Source organism: Varroa destructor, unplaced genomic scaffold, assembly GCF_002443255.2.
Source record: "Varroa destructor unplaced genomic scaffold, Vdes_3.0 BEIS01000007.1, whole genome shotgun sequence".
NCBI lineage: Eukaryota > Metazoa > Arthropoda > Arachnida > Mesostigmata > Varroidae > Varroa > Varroa destructor.
Genome location: NW_019211460.1, coordinates 34,303,399 through 34,323,928, shown reverse-complemented (window position 1 = coordinate 34,323,928; position 20,530 = coordinate 34,303,399). Strand labels below are relative to the sequence as shown.

At 40.2% G+C, this 20,530-nt stretch overlaps 2 protein-coding genes across 11 annotated transcripts in view; one reads left to right on the top strand and one right to left on the bottom strand.

Moving 5' to 3' along the window:
* The window catches only part of LOC111254763 (DNA repair nuclease APEX1-like), a 14,096-nt gene extending 9,175 nt beyond the window's left edge, over window positions 1-4,921 (bottom strand). The window contains exon 1 of one of the 3 annotated variants that reach the window (XM_022815948.2): window positions 4,803-4,921. Coding sequence is in view for 1 of the 3 variants with exons in the window: in XM_086975844.1 (XP_086831970.1) it covers window positions 4,650-4,683 (34 nt within the window). In the remaining 2 variants the exon portion in view is untranslated. Of the gene's footprint in view, window positions 1-4,649 lie in introns of all 3 variants that reach the window. The other 2 variants (XM_086975844.1, XM_022815947.2) reach the window with 2 other exon arrangements.
* LOC111254122 (uncharacterized) lies at window positions 1,840-20,530 on the top strand. Of its 8 annotated transcripts, none has more exons than XM_086975851.1 (4): window positions 6,329-6,344; window positions 6,857-7,534; window positions 14,420-14,794; window positions 16,468-18,383. In XM_086975851.1, the coding sequence occupies exons 3-4, from the start codon at window positions 14,420-14,422 to the stop codon at window positions 16,531-16,533; spliced, it is 441 nt and encodes a 146-aa protein (XP_086831977.1). In that variant the 5' UTR covers window positions 6,329-6,344; window positions 6,857-7,534; the 3' UTR covers window positions 16,534-18,383. The 8 variants fall into 8 exon arrangements, 6 of the variants coding, with proteins under 6 accessions (XP_086831978.1, XP_086831977.1, XP_086831976.1 ...); XR_015317833.1 differs by lacking the exons at window positions 6,329-6,344; window positions 16,468-18,383 and adding exons at window positions 19,378-19,644; window positions 20,439-20,530 and having other exon boundaries at window positions 6,676-7,534; XR_015317832.1 differs by lacking the exons at window positions 6,329-6,344; window positions 16,468-18,383 and adding exons at window positions 19,378-20,151; window positions 20,439-20,530 and having other exon boundaries at window positions 6,676-7,534.

Genomic DNA, 20,530 nt, shown 5'->3' with positions numbered 1-20,530 from the left:
CAGAAGGTAGGCTGAATAAGTTTCCATAATGAGATCACATATTGTAAAGCGATTGTATTAGCGTTGCTAGGTTATTCCCTATATTTATGAGTATATAAAGACAATAGTAATGACACCTCGTTACACAAGTGTCGATAGGACATTTAAAGATAGGTACTTACCATTGTTTCTCACGTATTCAACATTTTATTTTAGCGCGACCACTCTTCTTAGCGTTTTTTTTTTTGTTGAATAACCTACCTTGGGCCTAATGGAGCGTTTGTTTTTACGTACCGGTCATGAGATTCAAGTGCGGTTCAAAGTTCATGCTGCGAACCATCAATTGAATGCGCTTGTTTCCTCATTATTGAGAGAAACTGCGCAATCCGTACAATGGATACCCAACAAAGTGCAACGAAATAACCCTGATTATGCAATGCATGGAACAGCAATCGTTGCAGCATAGCAAGAACACTGCGAGCAGCTACGTCGAAGAGAAAAGCGTTAGCGGAAGACGTAAATTGAACGAGGCCCAGAAGATATACGATTGGCAATTTGCCGACATGCACCTCGCGCGAGAATTTTGCGCAACATGCCTCTGAGGCATATTATAGAAGCAGTCGCGCATACAAAGCAAGCATCAAGATATGCTTTACGGGTCGACCGATTCCGTCGTCGACACCAGTCAATCATGATGAGACTAAAAAAAAAGCGTACAAAGAGCTACGCAATTTGCGGCTGAACAAACTAAAAACCTAACGAAGATGAAGAACTACGAGGCTTAGGCTTGGAAACACGAAGCGAAGGCATATCGGCATGAGGAGGAGGCTAAAAAGTTCGACACAGTAGCGCCCCCTTCGGCACACGTTTAACAAAAAAAATCATCATGTTTTTTAATAATAAATGTTTATGTCAAGCTGGCTGTCCTTTTCTATGGTATGTCAAGGGTAAATGAATGGGAGAGCAGGCTTCCTAATTTCATAAGCCTTTTACATACCTTAGGTGTCAAAGTTGGAACCACTTTTCATTTCGTGGTTGCCCGATATATTCTTACGAACTAAGGCGATGAGTTTTGTCCTATTGTCAATTCTATAGAAGGGTTCTAGCGATACTGCTTTGTAGTTAGGCTAACACATGTTGTGGTAAGGCCACTCTTTTCGACGCAGATTATCTCAAACTCAATAGGAGCGAGTTCAACGGACGAACTAGCACTCTACCCTTTTCGTTGCAAGGAAAGACCTTATTTCTACATGGCCATACCTTTTGTATGTACATCCTTTTCCATGATGGACTGGCAGATTTTTGCAGGCTAGATAACGATCACATTTCGGTGACATAATGCTTCTCACCCATTGACGTAGTGACTCAGCTGACCTTTCAGTTGGTCTATAGATACCGCGTCAGATTACGGAACGAACTTAATCTTCTCCTTCTAACAAATAGGGAGGCTAGGAATATATTGGGTTGTGCAGTTTCAACCAGCAGCTAACAAACCTTGTTTTTGAGGAATCGTTTGGCCGCTTTGCTAACATTGCAAAAGCCGTATAATGTTAACCTATTGACGACCTCTAAGGTTGACCAGCCATTTGCTTTTAGCTACGTCTGTGTAGACTGAAAGCAATAAATAATGGACAATAAAGGATGATTTGGTTGACACATTTCATGATTAGACTCGTAATATTTAAAATTTTCTATCATCAGAAATCAGAAGGAAACATATTTTTTCGTATGTTTTTTTGCATGTTTTGCTTCACGTAGTTACGAATTACTGCCTTCATGTCGCATCTACCGTTATGTGTTGGGTTTACCTTTTTTCGATTCTGCTCTACTCGAGTCTGTTTTGGTTCTGAACGCTTTGGAAAGCGGTAGCAAGACAAGGAAGGGTTTGACTGTTGTTTTTGAGTTATTGAAGTAAGACGATTTACCATACTACAATGTTTTGTCATAGTCCTCGCTGTGTCTTGTGCCAGTGTTCTAAATGGCTAACGAGTTAGCCATCAGATGGTCGATGCACACGAAGCCTTTTGATTACCAAACGTTCTGCTCCCGGTTCTCACCTATGTTGTGACTTGTGAAATGGGTTGTTGTTTTTTTTGTTTTTTTTTTTTTTGCTTTCATTATCATTCTTCCATTATGATGTCACCTCTTTCATCGTCTCAATTTGACATGCACGTCTGTACGTCCTACGCCAATGATCGGTGCACTGTGTTTCTGTGTTTGCCTTCGCTGCAGCCGAATTCGTTTTTCTCGAGTGTCTTCCTCATCTTGTCCAAGTTTTGCGCAAAGTTTTCCTTGTTCCACCTTTTTATCCTTCACTTACTGGCTTTTTTGCTTGCTAACTCTTCTCCCGATTTTGTTTCCTGTAGATGGAAGCGGCGTCTGTATTTTGTTCATTCTTAGCGTAGACGTCTCTACTTCTACTCTGATGATTCTTTACCTTCCGAGTCCTGATTGCGAGAGATTACTGTTACCTTCACCAGCATCCGCGTCCTCCATCCCCATTGTGATCGTTGAACAGTGTTCGAATGGCCGTTCACTGTTCGTTTAATTGAAATTTAATTATCGGCTAGATAGAGTGGTTGTCATGTGCCCATCCTTGCTTTTTTACCCGGGTCGTAGCTTCCCAGCTTTCGCTGTCGCCCAAGGCCCCCTGTGCTCTGGGTAGGCTGGTTACGCTATCCATGCTGCTCAAAAAATTCGCTACGAAGTTAGGAGGGTATATATTGTAAATGTAAAGGGTGGCGCGGCAGGCAATGAGCCAGAAGGCGCCTAAACGAAGCTCATCTATCTTTTTAATATGTACTTGAGACCTTCTGTTCAAGGAAAAGACGTGGTGAGCTAAACGCACCAGTGCGACGAAATCAATGGTACCCATAAAATTAATTAGAATCTCTGCTAAGGTCAAAATTATGAGACAGTATAAGCTTTTACTACGTAGCCCCGATAACAACAATGAAATGCAATAAACAGTATAACCTGTAGAAGCCGCTAACAATTGTGCTCTGTAATTAAGGTTGAGCCAAGGTGAACTGTTGATAAAAAGGTGCAATCGTTTTACTTTGTAACATCACTTTAAGCACTCTACAGAAAAAAACGTCTCTCAAAAAAATGTTCCGAATTTTAAAATTTACATTTACTGGTGTTTGTAGGGTCAGTACAAACCTGTGTGAATGGTATACTATGATTATTATAGCAGTTACCAACTACCATTCTTTAATTGCCCATTTAACGCAAAATTCGTTGCAGTTAATGTACGATTATCGTTTCCTGAACTTTCTGCACTTCCGATATTATAAATGAGAGTGTAGATTGAAACCAGTAATACTGAAAAACGCAAATGCGCACCACTTCAGCCTTAAATGTCAAAGACGTTGATAGACGATCTTTCGTACCCATACGGTGTCCCATTTTTAGGCTAGAATAAATGATGTTCTGGTGAGCGCTCAGGATCGACTACTGCCCACTGTTTGATCCCTTGGGGCATTCCGTTGGCCTTCTAATACACCTGAGTTCTGCCAGAGAGGGAGCTGAAAATGAGGATAATAGGACGACGCCTAGCACAAACAGTTGTGATGGAATGGGAAGTCCATATATATAAAGGTTGGCGCGACAAGCAACCAAAATAAAACGAAAAAAAAAAGAGTAAATGGAATAGACTAGTGAGATCAGGTAAATTAAACCGCTGTAACCAACTAAGTTACTAATTGAGCTCGTGCACACGCCCAATAGCAGCTGGAATCACGCAAAGGTACTTGCATAACATCTGTTCCGAGTCTTGTTCTGTTTGAACGAAGTGCTCATTTGGCTGAAACGTTGCGATAGCCACATCGGATATGAGGGCAACAGAATTTCAGACCGCAGCTGCAAATAGAACCTAAAAGTCGTCAAAAAAATTAAAAATGTATATATATATATATATATATATATATATATATATATATATATATATATGTATAACACGTTCTACAGGGTTTCGTAGATTGGGATTGGTTGAAACGGGGACAATGATGTTGCGCCTTCTGCTCGACATGTAGCTAATGGCTGGTACAGCCATATCTGGCACAGAGTGATTTAACAGCTCCCGATGTTTGAGTTTTTCGATGTGAAATTAAACATCAAAATGATAAACATGATTAGCCTTACTATTGATTATGTGTCCAATGTAGTGTTTATAAGATAGAAAAGCTTTGGTGGTCTCAATGTGTGTATACTCCAGTAACCACCTCCGGCACGCGAACCATAGCGGGTATTCATCATGATTACTTCCGTAAATATAAACCCACGTACGAAATATACTTACTTTAGTTGAATTCATCACTGCCGTGAGAAGACAGTACGAAATATACTGTATTCTGAATGGAACTAATACCGCTTAAGTTTCTAACACACTAGGTGTCGATTCGACGCGACCCCTATGGAACTCTGATTGAACCCCGCAGAGTCAGCCCTTTTGAAAAAACTTTGAATACATTAGTGATAGCACACGACAGAGTTCTGGAATACCATAGCACGCGTGGCGCTACTCGAAGATTGTATAACTGCGCTCCACATTTGTTTGAATTTTCATTTGTTAACACTCTGTCATAGCCAGAGGCTATTCCACCCTCAAAAGGAGTTTCCAATTTAAGCACCCCTCAATAGATCAACGTATATCCTAACAAAATACATACGTTTGTCAATACAGGATATTTTCTTGACGCACATCTTCACTCTTTTCGATTATATGAAAGGTTTCATGAATCTATAAATTCAGTTTCAATTACTTGCACAACTTGCACCCACACGATTTTCCATTAACTTAAGTTCACTTGTTTTTTACGTACCTGTTTTACACTTTCGACCAATATAAACACTATCGATGAAATGAGAAATCTATGATCTCTGACGATGTCAGGTTATCAATAAACACATTATGCAGACAGGGGCCATCGAACACGTTCGAAATCGCCCGCGTTATTGTAATTTTGAGATGAAACGGAGGGCGAAAAGCCTCGTTTAGCGTCGTTTGAGATTCGAGTCGGCTTTAATTTAAAAGCTATTTGTTTTGCTTTGGAGAAAAGTTTGTTTATTATCGACGGTTTCAGCCCAGGGTTAGCCTATTAAACGTGAAGGCGGCCTTGCTAACCGTAGAGGGCTGTCTATTGATATGGGTGGACCGGTTATTGTTGGTAGGCTGGACGCGTATTGACTTCCGAAATTGCTTAAACCTCTATGAAGTGCACACGTATGTTATGTTCGCTAGTTCTCTTGAATGTGTACTTCAATAATTATTGCGCCTCACTATATAGGGGAAATAAGACAATACGCGGTTAGTCCTGTAGTGTACAATTTAATGTAAGAAATGATTTTGTTTCATTTTCCAAGTTGTGTTGTTGACGCATCGCAATATACTACATATATATCTGGGCCATAACACCAGATCACAGCATTAGTGAATACTGCCGGTTTCATAATGGCCGAATATGTCTATATGTAAAACGAATGTATTTTTTACGTGTGTCTACACATAGATATAGGAATAATGGCTCGGAAGTTATATAGTTGGAGCAATTGTATGTTTTTATTGGACAGTAAACACATAATTTGTTTAGCAGAATCTCCTACAGCGGCTAGACGGTCGGTTGTGGCCACGCACATTGCGTAGTATCATGGAACGATAGCAACGTTCGTTCGAATGTCCAGGTCGCTCAGTCCGCGATTTTCAAAAAGGTTGGATAACACTCGAGACTCAAACGTTCAGGTCAATCAATTGAAACTATTTGTTATTGTCATTTCCGTCTAAGCGATCTGCAGTGGTAGAAGCGAATACCAGAAGTGAATACCAGCTATTATTTGCTGGTAGTGCTTGCGCCTTTATACTAGAAAAAACAGGCGGATACCAAACCGAAAGTTTAGAGTTATACGTACGTTACCTCGTCGATATGCTGTGTTTTTGATTGGAGTATCAGCGAATAATTATTGGTTAAATACAATCTTGCATTGAATTTTTATCCTGCATTTCTACACTTGCCCTGCCGTCCTAAATGCTGAAACGAAGTACGACTGAAAGCACGTATTTAGGTTTCATTGTACTAGTGGTCTATATAGCGACGTCCACATGTGGCATGTTTATGAGTGTATTACACTATTCTGTAACGAGCGCGATATGACCTGTTTGCGCGAAGATGTATATCGTTGCGACATGTTCATAGGCTTAAAAGGGACCTGAATCTTTGAACGCAAACTACGGATTACTTGTGTATCCCATATTGATTTCAGGTGTCGGGCACATGTAGATAAACTTCCAACGGCTAACGAAGCACAGAATCGCGTTTCATTGACCTTGATCGATAATGGCCAGTTTATCCGCGACATAAGCTTGAGCAGTTAAGCGATCTGCCCATATACGATGTTTGCTATACATTTCAAATACGGTTAATGATACGTGTCCGTTTAATACCTGAGGCCCAAACGAGACCTATCGAAAGGCTATGCGTACACGACTGTCATTTAAATGATCCCCGCCAACTACAGAAATTATGTCTGTTATTACTAATTATACGTGGACGGAGACTGTCATTGGTGACGGGTTACCTTCGCATGACTTACCAGCCGAGGCTCTTCTCGAAAGTAGTAGGGTTGCTATTGTGCAATTGTTGTCATCGGCTGGCGTCTCGTTTTATCAACCGGTGACACCCTATCTTCGCTTAGACATCGATACACCTTGGCTTGAAAATTGTTCTTTTCGTAAGCCCCTCCTTGACCTTCGTACCTACAAATAGGCCTATGCGCGAACGATGCTACTTGAAACAAACTAGAAACTCTCTGATAGATTGCATTTGTCGAAGACTACAATAGCATGCATTTGTGCGATTCTGCCGGCAATTTACTTTTGCAGTGCTGACGTGTCGCCCGCCGGTAGAAGAAGGTGAAGAAGCCTGTACTAGTCATCGACGATGGAGAGCAACGGGTCTTGGTGCGATTGGCTCGTTTTCCTCTATCGGACCTAGCTCGTCTTGAAGCTGAACTTGCTCAAACAAAACAGATTAGTTCTATTCCGAAAATTCTTGGGTCTATGGAAGATCATCTGGTTGCAGTTCCGTTAAACGGGGACTGGAAACGTGGCGTGGCTGTATCGTCTACAGATCCACGCAGTGTCAAGGTTTGGTTGGCCGACTGCGGTTTTGAGTGCGCAGTACCTCGAAAGCTTCTTGCTCATGCGGATCGCTTACCACCATATGGCTTAAGTGCTGCAGAACGAATTTTTTTCAGTGAAGTTCAATGTTACAACTTTCAGGTTATTGTTCAGTGAATATTTGTCATGACTAAGGAGATGATTGATTTTTATATATACTCTGCGATGTATTGAACCTGGATCGTGGACTTCCAGACTCCATGCATCCCCCTAATGATCGATTTTTATACTATCTAATCTCATCAAGCTGCTCAATTTTATGCGGATTCCGAGGTGCGAGTGGACCTACGAACTTCTGTAAACGAAATCGTCGGGCTGAAGTGCCTTCGCTACATTGAGTCTAGACCTGCTACTGGAGAGGTTTTGGCTGATCTGGAACACGTTAGTATACTTAAGTTCCTTGAGCTCCTTAAATGCTCCTAGTTTGTTATTGGTAAGGACTGCCATGAATGAATATGATTTCAATATGAAGAATATAAAGAGAACTAGTCGTGGTGTGCCACCCGATGACTTTATTCAGACCCATCTTCATAGGTCTGTTGAACACGTTCGTCATAATGAGTAGAAACCCGTGCAAATAAAGTTCACATAATATGCGTCCATTATTTGAATAGAAAGTTTTAAACGTAGTGACCCTAAATAATAAGTTTTGAATCATAGGGTTTTTCTTTACTTAATTCCTCATGGACACTTTATTCTATCAATTTGACATACCCTTTATCTGGTGCCACCTTCGGTGCAGTGAAAGAGATTCAAGCAGAGGGGGCGAAAACTGCGATGCTTTTTCAAAACGTCGCTCAAGATGATCCGTTGTGGGTAAAATAGGCGCAGGCACAGTTCGGCCTGTCTGTCGCGCCGGCGTCTACTGACGAGTGCATTGAGGGCTCGGAAGATTCTGCTTATATTAAGTCGAAAAACCAACTACAGTCCATTGAAGTACCTCAGTTACCTTAAATAGTTCATGATGTCAGTTGTAACGAAAAACAAATTGCGGTGCCGGAGTATGCGATAACGATACGGTCAAACGGTGTCAACTTTGTACTTGATGCAGACTTAGAATAAGGCTTCGAAAAAACTCAGATTGACTCTAAGAGTATCGAAAGCGCCGTATGTCGCCTACAGCCGACAAAAATGTAGGTCATCAGACAGATATTGTTTTGACAGAACAAGCATACGAAGAATACCGGTAGAGCACTGCAATGTATGTAGAAGAGACTGATGCAACATACGATGAGAGAGACCAAGTACTGTACAAGCAGGATTTCGAAAAAGCTTTCTATAATGAGCATGTGCACAGCGTCTAATGATAGACGTCTGACAGCGCTGCATACAACGCTGATGAGCAGCGCGCATCTTCTGTAGCCAAACATGAAGCGACAGGTCAAATAATCCGCAAAGATGAGACTGCTATGCAATACGAAGCTGGATCGCAAATCATCTATGAAACCGTCCTCGTAGAATATACGGAAGGTGGTCCTATACAATATATAAAAAATGGTCGGATGACTTACAAAAGTAGCATTCGTATATTCTATGAACCTGCATAGAAACTAATATACAAAAGCGGAGCGCAGGTGATTAATGAAAAAGGCGTACGGATAGGTCCCAAAACAGGAACTGAAGCTCTGTGTGAGACAAGTACGCAGGCCGTCTATGGGAAAGACACTCAGGTTGTCTACGTACGCACGTACACACGTAAGCAGCATATTAGGGAACTCAACCAGTCTACGTAGAGGATAGCCTCGAGCATGAGAATGATACTACGAAATTTGGAAGTACCGCTCAAGATCGTTGCGACCAATATGCTTACGAAGTTGTTCTCAACGAAATCATTGAGCAATTCTATAGAGCTCGTGTAACTTACAGCGAAGATTGTCAGGTAGCTCAAACATTGTACTCGGAAGGTACTCAGACAGATTATGACGATAATTATGACGGGGTTTACGAGCAAGATTCTCAGGAAAAATCTAAAGAAGACTCTCAAGCATTCTATAAACGTGACTCGAGAGCCATAATTTATCAAAATACCGTTCAGACTGTTTGTCAACGGAAGAATCAAATGAAGTCGTTCACCAAGGACAGCCTCCGACTGTCCACGAGCAGGGGCATGATCAAACCTTTAGGCAAGTAGTCATCGAGCGACATATATAAACAGCAATTAGGAAGTTTTATAGCAGCTAACCAGAACCGACTGAATATGATTTTAACTTGAACGACCCACGTGTCGCCCGTCTAGAAGTTGCGTGTGCTACAAATGAGTAAGAACTTCAAGATTATCAGCGAGAGGCAACCGGCCAGTATCCGTTAGCAAACAGGAATTTTGTCAGAACTCCAGCCGGCGAGCATCGTACTTGTCCGAGATTTTTGCAAGTCAGAATGAAAAAGTGTGCGGACAGCTGTTGACCAGCGTCTGCTGGCAGATGCTAGTTGGCAACAGTGCATCGCTAACACGCAAGGTTACCATAAATTCCAAACTGCCAACATCTAACGCGGTCAAGACTTCGTTGGCAAATCAACTTTTGGTTGGTTTGTTGGGAACATCAGCTGGTTAGCCCCGAAGCACCTTACCCATGCCGAATCAGGACGGCGAGTCGTTGACACGAGGCTCTTCGATTAATCGTGCAGGCATTGCGCAAACACTGATCACTGATGAAAAGTACACTGTACGATTACAGTTTGAAAAACACTGCACCGAGCACGCACCAAGCAATAGACTGATCTTTATCAGTGAATATCCGGGAATGGCAATTTCAGACGTTTCCATAGAAAGAACACAAGAACCGTGTGCAATTGGCGACACCGTTAGCTGTACGGCTAGAAAAGTATGCTCTGCCCAGGACGTACGTGTTCCTCTGGAGAATTAGCCATGATGTGAATGAAAGAATATATCTGTCGAATGTCCCTCAGAAGATGTTAATCAGGCTCTTTTTCTAGGAACCAAGCCACAGAAAACTTGTGATAAAATCCAAGTAGCTGAAGCTCTCATTGCTAAGGAAGTCAAACTAGAAGGTGGCGTCAGACGAAGTCAGCAAAGCATTACTTTAGACGAGGCTGCTTCGTTGCAAGTCGTGAACGAAGAAGCTGCCTTGACTTCGGAAACCGTCAGGAACCCGGAAAACCCATCCGTCAGTTGTCAGACGACAGACGATAGAAGCTGTCTTCGACTCAACGAAATCGTGGAATTTGGGATTTGTACTTATCATATGTGTTGATTTATTTCCATACTTTCATAAGTTTTTCTACTGTTTTTTCGGTATTCAACATTCGATTCCTCAGTGAGTTGAAGATTTCAGGTCTCATTCCGGCATGCTCGTCACCACTCTGCGAAATGATATTTTCAAGTACAATGAGAACACTCATCAGGACATTGAAGTTGATTTGGCCAGTGACGCTTTGCCATACCCTAATACAATAATTATCTTCGGTTGACAGGTGATTTCTTTATTTTCGCATTCTGCAGCGATTGTAGTTGTGCTACATCAGCAAGCGCTTGTTCAGGATAGACTGAAGGAATTAGTTGCCAAAAAAGACAAAGTCATGTGATTTTCGCGATTTGAAACTCGACATCGGCGACGGGCGATAGTAACGTTCATCAACAGGACCTACGTGGACACGCAACTTTTAGAGAGCATCAGCAGACGTCCTCTTCAACCGAATTTATACCTTTTTAATTTTACGAATCAAGTTTTGATTAAATAAGACAACAAATGTTACACAGATAATCTAAAAATGACAAGTTGTTAAGAGAATAAGGAGGAGGCAAAATCTTAACCCGGAATAGAATAGTGTCCTAGATTTACAGGCTAGCTAGAGGGCAAAACAACGCTCATTGCGAAGATTGATTCCACTTGCAACTTGTGGGCTCAAGTTGTCGGTACGTTCTTTAAATCCGGTTCCAATGATCGCGTTGATTGTTAGAAGTAGTAGAGCTCTTAGCCCATTCAATTCGACTTGTCTAACTTCTCTTCGCCTTTTCATTTTGTACTGTGTAGTTACTTAGCGACGAAAAATTTCAGTTAAAATTAGCATAGACAGTAATATAGTAGATAGATTGTAAGTTTTTGCTAACTTACAATAATTGTAATTCAAATTTGAAATAAGGTTGCCAGGTTGTCCAGGTCCAGAAAGTGTTCGAATGTCTTCCGAAGCCTAAATCGTATCAGCAAGCACGTTGTAAGCTACAGTTTTTGGTTATGCCCGTAGTTCCAGGGAAACTTTGCCCACTTGTTGACTGAATATGCTGTGTAGCTTCGTTCACGAGGACGTTGTCTAGGCTATGTTAGCTGCTCAGGGCAAAGATCAACCTTCGCTGAAAAATATCTTGAATCGTTCCAAAAAAATTAGTAGCTTCTCTCAACATGTCCGCAGCGTGCAAAGGCTGCATATGAGATTGTCAACTTGTAGATTATCACTAATGTTTTTTTTTTCTTTATTTTTTGGTGTCTCATATACAAGTGCAAGGATGTAATTTTGTTCAGTTAAGCATACAAGATTTGTTGCTAGATTGACGATACTTAGAATAGGTGGTCTGGCCTACGGAAGTTTCCATGTTTGGTATATTTAGTAATAAATGTTATTTCCATGCTTCATTCATTCAATTCTGCTATAATTAGCTTACAACGGTATGTGAGTATTGATTCCCACTAACACTCATAATAAGTAATCGAAACAAAGTGAAAATGCCGGGATTCTTGTACACGGCTTGAAAACAAGCTTTTTTTTAAAATGAGCTCCAGCCTTACGGTGGCCTGTGTCTCGATACTACTTATGCCACTTAAGTGAAACCCACTTTGTGTGGAACCCGGGAAAGGATGTGCAGGTAATAATAATAGGTACTAGAGAATGACATGGAAATAGTGATGCCTTTACAGTTACGAAACGCTGGTTAAAACCTGACCTTTTCTTGGTAGATTCCTATGAATCGGGTTCTAAAATGTAAAGCGACACAATGGGATTTTACAGGTATTATCGAAGTGGCGGTACCGAATCTATCCTAATAAGAATCCTAATAAGAATAGGTTGCGACAGTGGTATTTTAGGCTTATTTTTTTACTTTTTTTATTACCGTTTCATTGCTTGTTAACTTCTATAAATCATTCAAACGTGCGATCTCCCTTTGTGATTTGATCGAATGGACGGAAGTTTATGTCAAGTCGACGCCATAAAATATGGAGGCTCCAGGAAAAGGAAGAAAAGTCTTTTCGACACATATTTTGTTTCATCTTTTGCCCCCGTCAAGCAGCTGCCGAAACAGCATGAAATATTCGTATCGGTCGAAGTTAATGAAAAGCAGTTGAAAGCATCTTCAAAGAAAGACAGCGGAAAGTAAAGTAGTGAATTAAGCGAGAGAAGAATTATTAACTGCAGCTATACAACTACCAACAGGCACTTTATAGCTATAAAATTTAACCAAAATTGGAGAGTTCCATGAAGTAAGCAAACATCGTAGAAAAATCACCACTTTTCCTTTACCCCATAACACATTCGATCAGTTCTCATGAGAATGAAAAACTAACTGGCAAATGGGAAAATAACAACGAGTTATTGTTAGAATTTGAGTGGTACACTCTGCTGCGCTCACCTATTTTGTGCTCTATCAACCCTATACATCGTGGATTGGTTATTAGTATAGAAATAGTCGTTCTACAAAATTACTAATTGTTCGATAAAATAATTTATTCTAAATGGCCGGTAATACGAACATTTTGTCTGCGCAATATGTCCAGTGGAATTATTACTAGTCAACCCTATTTGGTGATTTTCGTATTGCCCCAGAAGCCTCAAAGGAAAGTACCAAGGTTACGCATACGCTGATTTATGTCTAGCCACCGTCCTATTGAACTAATACTTGCTTTTGCTTCTAATTGTTGCCGATTAATAGGACAGCCTATGGGTCTGAAATGAGCCAATCTTTTATCCATAGCACGTATTCGTTTTCACTGGACCCTGCAACGGAGGCTTACTTGCAATGCAATATACTCTCCTTTTTTTTTTCTTATTCACTTGTATGACGTAACAGCAAAAAAAATTAACAAAAATGCAAGAAAATTGCTATCATACCGCCTACTGCTATTATTTTCGTTGCCAGTTCAGAACGGGTCAATCGAAAAAAGAACTAAGGAATGGACCGATAAGAACACACGCGTACTGGATTGTTGAGGTGTTTGTCAACGTCTTACGTGTCCAATAAGTTACTGACAGCTTTACTATGGCAAATCGACGAGTTGACAAGGTGCCTATCAACTGTATGAGCTCTTAACAGCGCGACAGTGAAGTTTCTCCCGCACAACTTTCGTTCTGCTTCGCTATAAACGTTTTGAAGGCTAACTAGGAAAAAGCATATGCTCATCTAGAGATAATGGCGGCAAGAGCAACTGTGAGGGTCTCCGTTTGTGGGAAAACTAACGGGAGGACAAGGGGACAGTTGCTACTGCTACGGGTAGTGCGCGATTGCAATCGTTGCCCTGCTAAGAGAGGAATATCGATTCTATTAGTTGGAAAACTTGCGGAGTGGAACTCGCCAGGGAAAAAAGTCAAGGATTGATTCTACAGGATCAAGCCTCGTTTCGCCCACCCATGGAATGATAATGGATTCTATTGACTTTTAAATGACTGAACGAGGGTTTCTACCTAAAATCTATAAATAAATAAAATGAAACCTTGCTAGAATCCCTCGTTCAGCCATCGAAAAGTAATATTATATTGCACAAAAATGTGACACTTAGCGCCCATTTAGATGTTTCTTGTGTAGATATAATTAACTAATGATTCCTAAAATATTGACTGAACCATTAAAAACTATTCTTGGACAGACCAGACAGTCTTAAGGTCAAACAGAAAATTCTAACTAAAAAATGGTTTCGTCCATTAAGCGTCTGTATCATGACTTTGTGTCGGTAAACCAGAGCACCGGCTTTGTAATAGTTAACGACGAATTACATCTAGTAATGATAACATAGGAACAATAGGGCAAACGATATGGTTATTAATGACAAAATTAATTGGTGCACACTTTCGAAAAATGCGTGCCTTATTGCTAGTCTGTCTTTGTCACAGAAAAAAATAGACCTCCTTGCGTCTCTGTTTATCTGACACAGTTCTGTAAACGAGCTTCTGCACACAACGACAGAGGGCTCCGCTCTCAAACCGCACTAGGTTCAACACCCAGATTCCGATTCTGTCCTCGAAACTAATCATTCACCCTTTGTAGTTAACTCGTCTCGGAAAGTAACTATTGAAATGACCAAATAACAATTTCGCTTACAGATGTATCGCTACTTCCTGCAAGCTTGTATGAATCGCAAGAAACGAGTGAAGTTCTTTCTCAGCAATATTTGCCTCCTTCGAAGAATTTCCGTTCGTAGGACGATCGATTTCATTGTCGACCTCGACGCAAGCCCCATTGCAAAACTGGGGCTTGTTTATTGCGGGTACCCTCCGAGTCGGGGCTGGCGCCAGGATGGTTGGACTCGAGTCGACCCACCCGAGCTCCGTCGCATCAATGGAGGGAAGGCAGCAAATTTCCTGAGAAAGGCCCCAAAACAGCGATGGTCCTCAAAGAAGGTTGCATTGCTTCCAGCTCCTCAAAGGACACCGCCCATAGACATGCGCGTTGAGCTATGTGCCCTTGCGGGCATTAAGGTGAGTCACAGAGAAAGTCTCAAGCCTTCCAGTATCACTAAAAGTGTGCTTTCAGTATTAACAGAATAGTACACACGTCTGTCAAGTCAATTTGAACCAATTAAAAACGACTTCACGAGATAGAACTAAAACAGCATTATATGTTTTGACAAAAAACCTTGAGCTTGTAATACTGATGCAGGATACTAACCGATGAGTTTGACAAGAGTAAATAAATAAATCCTGATTTGAACGTAACGGAGTTCCACATCGGTACTGAAACCTTAAGGTTTATGTCTAATGAAAACGGCATAAGTATGAATAAATTATTTTTACAGTGATTTTATGTCTTTTGTATTGTATATGGAACAGCTCTTGATAACAATGACTATAAAAAATTATTTTTTATGTGGGATTATTACGTCTACTACTGTTTTTTCTTATTATTCAGGTAGGCAGCGTTTCATGTGAGTTTGCGCTGTACGATTCATCTCGTTTGTGTTTCTATAGTAAAGTTTAGGTGTTTACTTCAAGTCATAGTTTAGTTCAGGCAAAAAAGACAGAACTCGTTCATCTGATTATTGGCTGGCTTTACTAACACACGTGTCTGAATGTACCTTAAGTGGAAAAGGTTCCGAAAAAAGAACTTGTATAGGGACCCTTACAGCTTTAGCTATGACTGGACTCTGAGAATGGCAAGCCAATTATTCGTATTTTTCAATTATTCGAGCAACTTTTAGATCATGTGGAAACTTGTACACAATTGTATCGAACGACAACTTGTCATTGAGACCCAGCACTTTTCCAAAATTTTTAAAAATTCTCGATATTTCTATATTTAATTTCCTTGGTTAGACCATTAGTAACTTTTATCGGACGAGGGCCTGAACGCTTTCTCCATATGCGATAGGGCATATTGAAACACCTGTTTTATTAGGCTCTCCTGTATGATTTGATTCGTCCCATAGCTATGCTTGAAAAAGCTCTTGGTGTACACTAAGCTGATGAAACTAGTTTTCTATGGAGTCCATTTAAGCGGGGGCATAAACGAGTGGTCCTATGCGTACGCCGAACCCTGGCATGTCTTTCTAGTGCCCCAGTTGCAGTTCGCGCATCCGCTTAATCATATACAGAACGACCATGCGCTAATCATCCGACATGTTGCCTTTGTCTAATTTACTGCCGACTCAAACCTTAATAGGTACATCAGATTGAAGATTAAAGCCAATATTTTGTGAGAGGAGCTTAGAAAAACTAGATTTTCCTCTACAACTTTCTTATTGATCTACGCATATGGTGCCCCGTGTTTTTTTTACTAGATACTACTCGAGTATACTCAGTGTACCGTAGGTTGGTAAATCTGACAAATTTATATCGATATCACCGGCAAGCACCCCGCAAGCAGGCCGTAATGGACGAGTCCGCTTCCAGTGCTGCAAAAGATGAGATCAACAATTACGGATAAAACTATTTGCTCCGCACCTATGTTATAATAATCTTGAACAGTCACCATCGCGAGGATGGCAGCCTTAATGAGCACGGAATTAGTAACATCATTATGCCTATTATGAGCTCCGTCATGAGCAATACACAAAATACACGCCGGAGAAACGAATCTGCTGGCTGACATAAACTGGCTTATACGCAAAGAACCCTATCGCCGATTGTGCTTCATGTGCCATCCTCTAAAACAGCGGACCGGCCAACTGATGTTGACAGAAAACGCGGGCGTCGTTGCGGGCAAAGCAAAACAGGACTAGCAAAGGGCCCAGCCAGGTTTATAGATAGACGGTCTATCTCTAAGCCCTCGAGATGGCTAGCAGTGGGACGTCGGAGGTTTGATCAAAAGACGCCCGGGCAGCAGTGATCGTCTGGTTAAAGGTTTATATTTTTAAACAGTGAGTAACAAATCAGCTATTACAAAATGAGAAATACTTTTTGTCGTATACTGTATGTAAAAATAGTGAAGCACACTTTTGAGTTCTGGAGGAAATATATGTATATATATATATATATATATGTATATATATATATATGTGTGTATATAGGTGATCGCTTGCCAACCATCAATTGATGATTGTTTAAAGAACACTGTTCGACAGAGAGCATATAGAAGTCGAGCAAAAACGGGTTCGAATTAATTAATTATTATTAATTTGATTAAAATCTGCGAGAAAATGCTGATCAGTTGTTCTAAATAAGAGTAGCAGTATTCTTAGTAAAAAATGTTCACATGCGGCAAATCAAGCAATTCTAAATAAGTACATTTCACGCAAAAGTAATTTAATTAGAACGGAAGTTGTTATAAAAAAGTAAAAAAAAATTAAATTGCCGAAGTAAATCGATGCTTCTTAAGCTGAGGTAAATTCGAAAAGAATAAGAGAAATTCGTGACGGTGAATTCGTGATTTACTATATCTGCAATTTTTACACTAAAATGTTGTGTTCAAGTGTTTTTATAGTATATATATATATAGTGTATATATAGTAATATTCTCGCACGTTTATTAATAAACAACAACACCAAAGGAGGCAATAAATTTGTTAGGTTTCATTTATGCTAATTGAATGTAGTTAGGTACATCGTTATGACTGTGTGTTGAGTTGAACTTATTTGTGAGCCAGTAAAGTCTTTCTTTTTGTGTAACAAGATGGGTTTCTTTCAACAATCCTCGACCGTTTTTGTTTTTCTCCGTATTCAATGGTCTTTTCTAATGAAATTTAGGTAAGCACTAAGGGTGCATCATGGACCTGTGACAATTTAGGTAAGGTAAAGTGTTAAGGAGAGCGAAGATCACAATACAAGATTGCTTTCTAAATGACCATTGTATGTCTTATGAGCATCACGTACCGGATGAAATCATTTTATCTTACTCAAATAGGTATGGGAAGAAAAGGCTACTACGAGTTGGTGGTACAATATGGACGGCATTTGCTTGACACGAACACAAAAAGAAAGGCCTGACTTGTAATTTTTCTATTTTTTGTCGCATCAAACACGAATAGCTTTGTTTTTGTTGCAAGTTTATTCGCTTCAGTGCGCATATACTATAAAAGCAGCGCAATATTGCGTAATAAACGCAACCGAGTATCGTGCACTCTGCTCTGCTGTACGGAGCCATAGAGGTAAAAATAAGGGGGCGTAAAAACCTCAGATGTAGTTGGCCTCGGGCGACGATTCCGAAGGCCACTGGCAACTGATAATAAACAAAAGTTAATAACTGCAATCTTATGTTCCCCCTCGACCACTTTTCCCTTTCGTCCCTTTTCCAGGCCGTTTTATTGTTTGCCGCGATAACATTGACATCCGCTAGAGGCGACCGCAACTTGGATGTTGAGATTCTTTTTTGTCCGTATTGCTGTTGTGCCAGTGCTTGAATACTTATATGGATTGTGTCGCTTTTTTGTGTTTGAATTTTATTTACTGCTTATATTGTTATAGATATCGCTATCAGACGTAAGTTTTTCGTTAGTGTGTTGTAACCTAATCCTTAATTAAGCAACATATGCACGTAAAGTTAACTTACTGCTTAGTAGAATTGTAAAACGATATTTCGTGGACTTGTGGTGAAGAAGCCTATCAACAAGAATGTGATATAAGTTACCTTTCGTTGCAGAGACTTGTTGCAAGATGACAGAAGCATTGCAGTACTGCAGAAATCCATGTAATGTGGAACGAGCTCTTACCGTTGCGTAATTGCCTGTGCTTTGCATGGCAGAAAGATCAACCCGAACGCTCGATCACGATATTTCCGTATAGATATTTCGCATAGATAGACGTCGTAATTTGTAAATTGCATCAAATTATAACGGCAATTACGATCATCCTTTCCGTTTCACGCCGGTTTCGTCATTTCGAATAGATATTTTTAGGGAATCACACACATTTTCAAATCACTGGAAAACGTATTCGCGAGTACGATATACGTTAGACAACGTACTATTTGCTTCTTACGAAACTATTCTAGCAGGCTAATTCGATGGCCTAGAAGGAACAGCCAAGGATCAGCTATGTATAAAAGCAAATGTACACACAATCTCGTCTAGATCCTACAAAACAATCAAGAGCTGATCATGTGTGCTGTTTTGATTACCAGACATGTCAATCAGCACCATTAGGTGACCCCCAGTGTTTCCAGTGTCCTGTGCGAAGTTTTCATTATAGACGTAACGTCGTCGGACAGCAGAACCCTGCTAAAGGCTACGATGCGAAATTATATAGCGGATGCTTGATCAGATAGGCACAATATGTATATAAATAACGCGCGTTTGTGCAGAGACGCATCCAAGTCCGAATAGGATTTTAAAAAAATCTCTGCTGGCTTGATTAGTGTGTTCGACGATTTCCGCTCCGTTCGTTTTCTTCACGCTCTGACCGTCTGCTATTCCTACGCCAGAGCTCGGATGTTTACCAATTTATATTCAGCAAATCCTCTAATGCTTCTCAATGTCTAAAATCTCTCCATGGATCAAAATATCTAGGTAAATCTCTCCTTTTGTTATGTCAAATATTCCATCTCATAAGCGCCTTGTGTCTTTTGTAGGTATTTATTATCCTACTATTACTACCTCATTTATCATTTGTTTTATTGATTACTCTTTCAGATGATTGCCACGATTGACTGAGTTATTATCAATCAGCATTAACGAGGATCTAACACCGGCTATTTGCGTAGTTAAACATTGAGCCTAAGTTGAATAATGAAATACACTACACAACACAACTTCGTTCCCACTGGAAAAATAACAGACCTATGGTCGAGTTCTTCAATCGAAAACTTATCTCGAACACAGATTATAGACAGACGAAATTGTAGCACGCATCAATCATTGTAACCTTTATTCGGGATTTAATACTCCGCACTTATAGCTGTAAGTTCAGAAAATTAAACATAGGCTTACAGGGACACATCAGTCCATGATAAAGGAAAAAAAAATATGTAGACAAGTCGGTTTACAATCAAGGTACATTTTATCTTATTGTTAAGCTGCTTGTCTTATCTTGTCAATCTATTTTTATGAGTCCATCGCTTCGTTTGACTGTCCAGTTGACTTTTATAGATCAGGTACTTCCTGTTACAGCAGCACTATAGATATATCTATAATAATTTATTTTGGATCAGTCAAGCATTTCTTTCGTTGGGTATGGATTTGGATCGTTGCTGTTCTCAAGGATTTCATCGATTACGAATAAATATTGATTGATATTTATTTAATATCTTTTAATCACATAGTTTGTACTATAGTATGCGCCGTTGAAGCAGCACCCCTTGATCTTTTTCAACCAGGGACTTAGTCGTTCAAGCCGGCCGTGTCGACCCAACTATTTTGGTGCCTGTGTCCTTGTTTCTAGAACTATGTGTACCTCATATCTTAGCAGTAAGTTTTGTTAAAAAAATAACTTATAAAAATTGTAACTATCGGTTTTACTGAAAATCGCTAGAACAATAACAATAGAAAAAAACGGCTTAACATTGGCCTTTTTACCGGCAAAACTCTAATATCATTCCTTTAAAGGTCAATTTCATTCGATATAAAGAAATACCATATTGTCGGTATATCTGGACCGGACGCTCGCGCCAAGCGGCGCTCAGTGTCCGATTAAAACATATATCTATATGGTGTCGGCTTATTAAAAATATATCAACCATTTTTCTAACTTTCAGCTCACATCCTTCAGGTAATACTAGTTCCGCCGGCGTTGTCGTTATCTGGAAGCTCAGATTTGACAATAAAATGTAAATGTATTAGCATTGTT

Excerpts from the sequence above, each read along its gene's own strand:
- LOC111254122 (XM_086975852.1), top strand. The coding sequence starts at position 14,420 with ATGTATCGCTACTTCCTGCAAGCTTGTATGAATCGCAAGAAACGAGTG. Across the intron at positions 14,795-16,467 it reads GTGCCCTTGCGGGCATTAAG|CGGACCGGCCAACTGATGTT; the intron begins GTGAGTCACAGA and ends CCTCTAAAACAG.